General features: G+C 52.2%; 2 protein-coding genes across 2 annotated transcripts; both read left to right on the plus strand.

Annotated features, from left to right (window-relative positions):
* The first annotated feature begins 3,670 nt into the window (after nucleotides 1-3,670).
* Nucleotides 3,671-8,462, plus strand: LOC105557606. The gene is made up of 2 exons (XM_012004886.1): nucleotides 3,671-5,673; nucleotides 5,783-8,462. Exons 1-2 carry the CDS (start codon nucleotides 3,671-3,673, stop codon nucleotides 8,460-8,462), a joined length of 4,683 nt encoding a protein of 1,560 aa, XP_011860276.1.
* Nucleotides 8,463-8,858, plus strand: LOC105557607. Its single transcript, XM_012004887.1, has one exon. It carries the CDS (start codon nucleotides 8,463-8,465, stop codon nucleotides 8,856-8,858), a length of 396 nt encoding a protein of 131 aa, XP_011860277.1.
* The last annotated feature ends 888 nt before the right edge of the window (nucleotides 8,859-9,746 follow it).

A 9,746-nucleotide genomic window follows, 5' to 3' on the forward strand; every position in this document is an offset into this window, starting at 1 on the left:
CCGTGCTCTTGGTGATCGCGGGGGCGCTCGTGGTCGCGGTGGCGCTCGCGATCGGGAAGACGCTCGCGATTGGCTGGTGCTTTTGCGCGAGTGGCGCTCTGAGGTGGCGCGCGCGTTGCGCGGTGTTTCGGCTGGACGTTGTTGCGCGGCGCTTAATACGCGCCTGCCACGTCACTTCGGACTTGGATTCTGAACTGAATACTGATCCTGTACAAGGATATACGATCTGAATACCGTGTGTTCTGAGTGGCGATCGCGCGCACGAGATATCGAGGGAGTCGCGCGGTTTTCTGCTCGGTTGGCTCGCGGGGTATGCTCGCGTGATTTAGAGTGACTGTACATATTGTATATATACTGTATAATATTTTGTGTCGTAATTAGTGACGGGCACAAGGTAAGGTTGCATGCCCGTCATTAAACTTGTATGTTACAGATAGACGTGTGCGCTTGCCTTTTTCAAGGCACGCACGGGAAATAAATTGCGGCCCTGCCTCGTCTTATAACAGTGAAGGAACACCTTGTATGTATTGTATTTTATTGTGTGTTTCCTGCCCTCTTTCTTTCAGGAAAGTGCGTGGGCGTTACGAGTGCGGGGGGCAGTTCATTCCGCGTATGGGTGTTCGTGACGGTCTGACGGCATGAGGTTAGGCGCGTCGCGACTCGAGAGGCGAGCTCGGAGCTCCTTGTGAAAAGGTGGAGTTTCCGGATGCCGGAGTAAGCCCGATTCGCTTTTGGGGTTAGAGTCGCGTGCATTTACTGACGGGAATAGTGCTTGGCTGCGATAGAGCTATGCCCTTGTGTCTTTTCGGCCCGGGCTTCGAGCACCGAGACTATAAAGCGGTGTAGCTTCAGGCTAGCAGTAGCGGAGTTGGAGGTCGTGCTCTGTATGCCTCTCGCGTCGTTTTGCTGCTTTGTGGGTTATGTGGTGACAGTGCGCCCGCGGTGGTTTGAGGTTTGAGGTTACGTGGTCGAGGTAGCTTCGCGTGTCGTGGGATGTACGGTGTCGGTGCGTTCGCGACAGGTTGAGGTTAAGAAATAAAGTAGCTTTACGACAACCCCCCGTCAAATTAAATACTGAGGTAGCTCATGGTGACGGACAATCGGTTCGATTATCTTATGCACATCCGTCGTGTGGATTGCCGTGAAGTGCTGCGAGCTACGCGATAGGTTAGACACATACAAATGGACGTGCCGAGTGAGATGCGTTATGGACTGCGTGCGTATTACGCGAACATGCAGCGGGTTGTTTCGGTCGGCGGCGCGCCCGGCGTCCCGGACTCCCGCGAGACATAGAGACGGTAACTTTCGGATCCTCTATGAGCCGAGATGTAAAGGCGCGGACGACGCGCCCGCGTCCCCTAATACGAGACACTCTGGCTATGAGGTTCGGGGAAAAGCCGATAGGCGGCGTATCACCTCTTGCGGGTTTCTCGTGTTTAGAATTTAGCCGCCGGGCTATATAAGTGGGCTGGACGGCCCGGTGGTCAACTCGAGAGCTTCCAATGGGGTAGTATAGTGGTAGTGTCAAGGCTTTATCTAACCTTGACGCTTTTTGACATGATGTGCTGGTCGCGTGCCTCCCTCACGGCCGTGGTACGGGTCTTGTAACCAGTGACTCGTCACGTGGTTCGACCCGTTATTGCTGGTCCGGGGAGCTCCGGCTCGGTCGCATCTTAAAAGGGCAGGCCCAATCATAAGTGTAAATGCGAGGGGCGGTATTATCCGTCGTGCGGGGCGCCGTGAGGTATTCTAGAATACGTATTAGTCTTTCGCGTGAAATATGTAGACGTGAGACTCTCGCGGTGGGTCGTTTCGGCCGTTGGCGCGTGTGGCGTGCCGGACTCCCGCGTGAGTGGGAGGAATTTTTTCAAAGAGATTCATTTCGTTGCACGGACGACCGATCCCGGTCGAGTCTGTTCGTTCGTAGTGTCGCCCCGACGGAGAGCGACCTATGGCGACGAGCTGCGTCAACGTTGATATGCGGAATAGCGGTTTATAACCGAGCGATAATTATGCTATAAGAATGCAATGAGTGGTTCGACGGACGCATCCGTCGTGTAGATTTGTCACGTAGCAACAGGCCCGGGCCCGCATTACATAGAAGTGCTTCTCTTGTCGGACGATAGGCTTGACTTAGTTTATAGGGACGAGTGATCGATTTGATCATCTGAGTCTTGTGCTGCGGTCTGTTCTTTTTCGGCCAGTGACTCCGTGTAATGAGGCGGACTTATCCGCCATCTAGAGCGTTGCGAAGTATTTTGGGATGCGTCATAGGCCTGCGCGCGTATCATACAGAGATGCGGAATTTAAGAGGGACGCTTTGTATCAATAACGCGTATACGGATTGAGAACTGTATATTGCACTTAGAGGGCGCGTTATGGACGCGATTTGAGCGGAAGTCTGCGTCTGGGCCTATAAATAGATAAACAGATGCGATATACTTAGATTTATTTAGGCATATTTGTATATATTTTGTATAAATTGCGGAACCTTATTTTACTGTTATTTTATTTCGGTTATTAATAAGTTGTTCGATATTTCGTTTGACTGGCTGCTGCAAGCCCTGGATTGTTGATGACTGACCCTTTACGTAATTGAGCATTCCTCTTATTGAGGTCCGTTGTTTCGAGGTCGGAGTGTCGGTAAGCGCTACTGCCGAATGTACATAGTAGAGGAGCGTAGCCTGATATATATAGACGATGCGCAAATGAAGATGTCTCTATGTGCACTGAAGTAGGAAGTTCATGGTGCTGAATCGTCTGAACCTGTAAATAGATGCGATACACTCAGAAATATTTAGGTATACTTGTATATATTTTGTATAAATTGCGGAATCTTATCTTACTGGGGGCGGATTGTGGCCCTGTGTCTGGGGACGGTGTCCTTTTAAGGAGTCGCGTCCTGGCACGGGGGGATCCGTTCACGGTATAAAAGTGTCAAAAGGACCGTCTGGACATCTCGAGGCGGAAGCCAGGGGCACAGTTATGGTGGACAAGACGATGGGGGCCGCTCGAACGCCTTCGAGGATAGGGCCCTGCCGTGCTTGACGTAGGGGATAGAGACGGGTCTACCGGGGCCGCTCGGACGTTTCCGAGGCGGGGCTCGGTGGCCTGGGACCCGTCGGAGCCGCCGGGAAGTAGTCCCGGGACAGGGTTCGGCGGGTTGGAGGCGGGGGGCTGCCGGGGCCGCTGGGACGTATTCCCAGGCAGGGCTCGGCAGCCCGCTCGGACGAGGGGAACTACAGGGCGTGACGACCCCTGCTGCGCCCCGTGCTGGGAGGCCCACGCGACGGCCTACGTCTAGCGAGGACTACCCCCCGGCGGATGAAGAACGCGCTGGTCGCCGCGGCGGGTAAGGCGATGGAAGGACGGGCCGCTCCTGCCGCCCCAACCGTCCGCGGGGCCCCCCGGTTTGGCAACGCGCGCAGCGGTATCCGTGGGGTCGGAGCCACGGAACCTCCGAAAATCTTCCTGTAGTGGGGGGACAAGTAAGGGGCTGGGGTCCTGTGGCGGGGTGCGGTATTCCCCCCGCCCAGTGACGTATGTCGACCCCCCTTGGGTACTTGGGGCCCGGGCTGCGGCCGGGCCGTGGTCACGTTTCGCGGTCTGGTCGTGGCTCGGAGAGGGTGTACCCGGTCGACGGAGCCCTGCGCGTAGGGGATTTACGAAAATGCACCTTCACCTTAAAAACATACAAACCAAAAATCAAAAAAAACAAAAGGAAGAAGAGATAAAGGAGACTGGAAGCCAGCCACATGGTCCAATAGACCTGACGGCAAGTGACGACCTGCTACCACCGGAGGTCAACATAGGGGCATCAACGAGCAGGATCGGGGAAGCGGAGACTGTGGGAGCGCCACATAAGGATGTCATCTCGGATTCAAGCACCGTATTTACAGCAAGTGATGCCGCCAGTAACCAAAGAACGGCAAAAAGGAAGAAGGACTCCCCACTGACGGAGGGAGATGAACGGAAAAAGAAGTCCTCAAAAAGGAGAAGAACAAGAACGAAGAGGAAAATATCGACGTCGGATGACTCGGAGGACCCAAAAGATACGTACGCTTCTTCCGAGGAGTTGGAAAATGTGGAGAAGACTACTGGCAAAACAGCAAAATCCAGTCAGGCCCAAACGAAGGTAATAGTCATAAAGGACGAGGAATGGGATAGCATGGACGTTACGAGACTAGGCAGCGTCGGCTGCGAGAATATAAACCGAGCGGAAAGGTTAAAAAATGTATCCAAAAATATACAGGGACCAATAAGAGGTCAAATGAGAGACTCTCTAGCCAACGCGGGAAAAGCCATACAGGCGCTGGTTAAGAGAGCGAGGACACAGGGAGATACCAAATACCTCGAGATGAGGAACGTCGAGCTCGCGGCCCAAGTGGCTAGCCTTAAAAGAAATGAGGAAATAAGAAAGCAAGAGGTGGCTGCGCTGGAAAGGGAGGTTCGTGAGCTAAAAATGGAGCTCAAAGGGCTCAAAAATCAAATGAGCAGGCAGATTATGCAAGCCTCAGAGACGGGAACAGACGCGGCAACAGAGGCGACAACCTGGAGACAACACCTCAGGAGGAAACAAGTGAGAATTGCATCGGTTGACAGCATGAGCTCGCGGGCTGGCGGCAATGATGACTACGAACGGGAAGAGGCCACCAGTGTGACAACGGACCCGGAGGAAGAAATGGACGAAAGAAGAAGCCAATTGAACGACATTAATAAAGAAATCAAGAAGCTGGTAGGACAAAGGAACCAACTTAAAACAGTGTCGGGTAAAAGCAAGGATCCTAAAGGGAAAAACAGAAGGGCCAACAACACAGCCGGGAGGGACAAACCAAGAATTATCTCGGACGTACAAGTAGCGCCACCTAGAAGTGAACAAAGACACGAGGATGGTGACTGGAAGCCGGTGGAACGTAGTCACAGGAGGAAAACACCAGGAACGGATAAGACTAGAGGACGAGATACGAAGGAAGACACGAATAACGACAGGAAAGGAAGACGTAGACCACCGAGAACGGCTGCGGTTTCCATCACAGGGAAGGGCGAGGGTTTCTCGTATGCGGAAGCTCTGAAGAAAGCCAGAAGTGGCATAGCCCTGGCCACTATGGGGATAGAGAGATCTCGAATTAGGAAATCGGCAAATGGAGGGGTCCTGATCGAGATACCGGGGCCGGAAGGCTCCTCCAAAGCCGACGCATTGGCCGATAAATTAAAGGAAGTCCTGGAGGATGTAATTATTGGTAGGCCTACAATAAAAGGCGAAATGCTACTGATAGGACTGGACGACTCCGTAACGCCGGAGGAAGTCATGGATGTGATAGCAGAAATGGGATCATGTCGAAAAGATGAAGTTAAAGTCGGGCAAATCAGACCCATGAGAAACGGACTTGGGACAATATGGGTCCAATGCCCACTGGCGGTGGCGGCACCTCTCTCATCAAGCGGCAAAATAAGAATAGGATGGTCCTCGGTAAGGGTAGTGCTATTAGAGAAACGCCCAATACAATGCTATCGTTGCTGGCACTTTGGCCACATGAGGGCAAAATGTGATGGAAAAATAGATAGAACTGGGGCCTGCTTCAAGTGCGGACAGAATGGACACCCGGCAAGACAGTGTGGAAATGAGGCAAATTGCCCGGTTTGCAAAGATGACGGGTGCGAGTCTAATAATAGGTTCGCGACACCGGCATGTAAATACGGGAGAGGCGAGCGAGGAGTTGCACGGCTGGGATCTAGAAATGGCGCCTAAAATTAAATTCATACAGTGCAACTTAAATCATAGTTGGAACGCTCTAGATTTACTGAAACAGCATGCACGAGAAGAGAGCGTTGATGTATCGATCGTTTCCGAACCACCGGCAAACGTGAATAAGGGAGACTGCGTCACTAGCGCCAATGGAATGGCAGCTATACACTGCTACAGTGGGATAAGTTTTAACCTAATAACTAGAGACAATAATTTTATTTTAGTTAAAACCGGAAATCTTTTAATCGCGTCGGTGTATATATCTCCGAATATAGACTTTAATTATTTTAACGACGTACTGTATAAAATTCAAAATGCAATCGGCAACTACCGAACACCACTAATCATAGGAGGCGACTTCAACGCACACTCGGTGCTGTGGGGAGCGACAAGGACGAATAGAAGAGGACGAGCGTTGGCGGATTGGGCCGCAGAGCTAAATCTGTGTCTTAGTAATAAAGGAAAAGAGCCTACGTGCGTCAGACACACAGGCTCCTCGATAGTGGATCTAACTTGGTCTACGCCGGATATCGCAGGCAAAATTTTGAATTGGAAGGTCCTTAAGGAGGTCGAAACACTCTCGGACCATATGTACATTACGTACGAGGTAGCGTCGCGGGATAACAACCCACCGCGGGAGACAAAATCGAGGGTACGGTGGAATTGTGACAAACTTGACCAGGAATTCTTCGAAAAGTCACTAGAATGGAGCTGCTCAATAGGACCGACCGGAGAGGACCTAGAATCAGACGATGGCCCGGCATTATGGCTACGCAGAGTCATGACCGAGGCGTGCGAAGCGGCTGCCCCTAGAATACCCAAAAGGATAAAAAAACGGTACGTACACTGGTGGAGCAGTGAGATCGAGGAGCTAAGAACGGAATGCATAAGGGCAAGAAGAAACTGGACGAGAGCCAAAAGAAGAAGAGACGAACCGAACGAGAGGGAGCTTGCCGTGACTTACCGGAATACCAGAAACAGGCTTAGACAAGAGATAAATAAAGCTAAAAATCAGGCCTGGGCGAACTTGGTGAACGAGGTGGAAAAGGACCCATGGGGACTACCGTATAAGTTAGTATTGAATAAGCTTAGAAGGGCGGACACAAGCCTAGCTGAGAAAATGGACCATGGAGAGATGGACGCCTTGATGGACACGTTGTTCCCCAGGGCGAGAGCGCCCCGGAAATTAGATTGGCACGCCCTTGGGTATAGGTGGGAGGAAGACATGGCAGTCACCCCACTCGAGGTACTCAATGCAATTAAGAGCAGAAAGAGGACAAATACTGCGCCTGGCCCGGATGGAATTTCCATAAAATTCTGGAAAAAAGCACCAGCGTGCCTTATCGCCAAGATGGCGGAGTGCTTCACGGCTTGCCTCAAGAACGGCGCATTTCCTAAACCATGGAAAAGAGCCAATTTAGTGCTTATCCCGAAAGGAGAACCAGAGGTAGGCAGGCAAATTAAAGCAAGACCAATATGCCTATTGGATGACGCGTCAAAGCTCTTTGAGAAAATCATTGCGGATAGAATACAAGAGTTCATTCGGGATAAAGGTTATGCGAACTACTCGGAGAATCAATTCGGATTTCGCAAAGCCAGGTCTACAACGGACGCTATCCTGGCGGTAAAGGAGACCATCCAGGCAGCCAACAGACGGGGTAAAAAGGTGATGGCAGTATCGTTGGATATCAAAAATGCTTTTAATTCCGTACTATGGAAAGCTATAAAAGACATGTTAAAGAGAAAGAAAATACCGAAATATATACGTAGGATTATCCGCGCATACCTTTCGGACAGAAGCATCACCTACACAGACAACCAGGGTAGCACGGCCCAAAGAGCTGTCGAAGCTGGAGTACCGCAAGGTTCAATACTGGGGCCAATATTGTGGAACCTGACATACGACCTGATCCTTAAGCAAAGACTTCCACCAGAATATAAAACCTTTGGATTCGCGGACGACACAATGGTAGTGGCGGAGGGAGATGATCCACATGAGCTGTGTTTTGGAGCCGAGGACGCGGTGAGACTTATTAAGGAACGCCTTGACACAATGGGCCTCTCACTAGCGGCGGAGAAGACGGAAATAATTACATTCCCAAAAACGCGTACAAACAACGTAAATATCGGGGGTAGTATGGTTAGAGTGGGCGATGGCTTGAAGTATCTAGGAGTAATGATCGATACTACATGGTACTTTAAAACTCATCTCAATTACGCAGCCGACAAGGCTCTTAGAGTTAGTAGAGCGTTACATAGAATAATGCCTAATTTGAGGGGCCCCAGCGAACCCAAGAGGAAGCTGTATTATAACGTCATTCTGTCTATTTTGCTGTACGCATCGCCGGTCTGGGGGGACTCATACCTGAAAAATAAAAACCTCCAACCTATCCTTAGGAGAGCTCAGAGGTCAATAGCGCTGCGGGTGGTGGCCGCGTACAGAACGGTGTCCCTGGACGCGGCGACTCTGTTGGCGCGAGTTCCACCGATGGACATCCTGATTAGGGAAAGGGACAGATATTATAAAGCTATCAGAGATATGCGCGCGGCGGGAACATGGTCGGTAGCGGCCGTAAACGACTTTAGGGTCGCAAACGCCATCCAGACAAGGACGGAATGGGAGGCTCACTTAGAGCAGTTCAACGTGGCGGGAGCCAGGACAAGGACGGCCATTCTTCCCTCCCTGGATCGTTGGATGAGCAGAACCCACGGATGAATGACCTACAGAATTACACAGTTACTTACCGGACACGGGTGCTTTGGCACGTTTTTGAGGAGGATTGGCAAGGCGCACACAGCGGTCTGCCCGCACTGCGGGACCGAGGACGGCGGGAGCATCGACTCGGCGGAGCACACAATCGCGGAGTGCCCGGCTTGGCAAGACGAGCGGGACGAGTTGACGGCGGTGATAGGAATGGACTTGACACTAACCGGGATAGTAGACCGGATGGTCCACAGTCGAGAGAACTGGGCCGCTTTCTCCCTGTTCGCGGAGAGAGTGATGGTGGCGAAGGAGGAGGCGGAGCGTCGGCGCCAAGCAATGGAGGAGGGAAACGCCGACAACGGGAACGTCAGAGATGTTGACTCGGATGATCACCCGGATATCGGGTGACAACTGGACCAGGGGATTGAAATTATAAATATATATGCCAATGGGAGGGGCGGCGGCCCTCCGGCCCCCCGGGCGGACATTGTCCCATACCCGGGGGGCCGGACGGCCGTGCCCACATCCCGGACATTGGAGTTATAGGAAAGATCCGACCGCGACTAGCGACGGTCGGTTCTTGAGAGGGCCGCGCGCGGGGGACGGGCGCGTGGCGTGAGAGGAGGCGGACTTCTCGGAAATTACGAGAAGTCGGTTGGAGGAGCGGGTCGGCGGTTCCTTGTGTTAGACAGCCGGCCATGGGAGTGATGTTGTCGGGGTGGATGCGCTGGGGGCCCTGGTAGGATGGTCGGGCGAACCCCGCATTTCGCGCGCACATCCGGCGGGCAGCTGGGCGCTATCCATGCCCGAACGTCACCCGCGTTTCGAGGGGGTCTGAGCTGGGGGGGCGACTTAGTTACCTTAGTTTTCAGGCCGAGATACCTATCTCCTCGGATGCTGGATAGTATACCGAGGGCATGGGATTCTCGCGCGCACTATAGCGTAGTGTAGCGTGGATAATATAATTAGGCTTTGCCACTCGTATGCAAATACTTTGAGTTTAGATTCAATTCGGGCGCATGTCGCGAGGGTTGTCGAGGGCCAGAGTATGCTTAGGCAGTTCCTGGCTCTCGACGCCGACCCGTTTGTGGTCCTCGAGGGAGTGGTTTTAGTGGGTGCAAGTCCTACATACCCTTCCAGGCCGGCCTGGAAGGACGATGGTCCGAGCCATTTCCACTTCCTGCCGTAAAACAAAAAAAAAAAGATTAGGTTACCGTATCCCAGAGGTGTGTTTGAACTTTGAGGGTTAACATTACATTTGTATTTATATATCTACATATTTATGTATAAATATTG

The sequence above is a fragment of the Vollenhovia emeryi genome, unplaced genomic scaffold (genome assembly GCF_000949405.1).
Source record: "Vollenhovia emeryi isolate VEMERY1.0 unplaced genomic scaffold, V.emery_V1.0 DF939445.1, whole genome shotgun sequence".
Lineage (NCBI taxonomy): Eukaryota > Metazoa > Arthropoda > Insecta > Hymenoptera > Formicidae > Vollenhovia > Vollenhovia emeryi.

Coding starts and splice junctions, on each gene's coding strand:
- LOC105557606 (XM_012004886.1), top strand. CDS start 3,671: ATGCACCTTCACCTTAAAAACATACAAACCAAAAATCAAAAAAAACAA. Junction 5,674..5,782: donor GGGTGCGAGTCTAATAATAG/GTTCGCGACACC, acceptor CTTAAATCATAG/TTGGAACGCTCTAGATTTAC.
- LOC105557607 (XM_012004887.1), top strand. CDS start 8,463: ATGACCTACAGAATTACACAGTTACTTACCGGACACGGGTGCTTTGGC.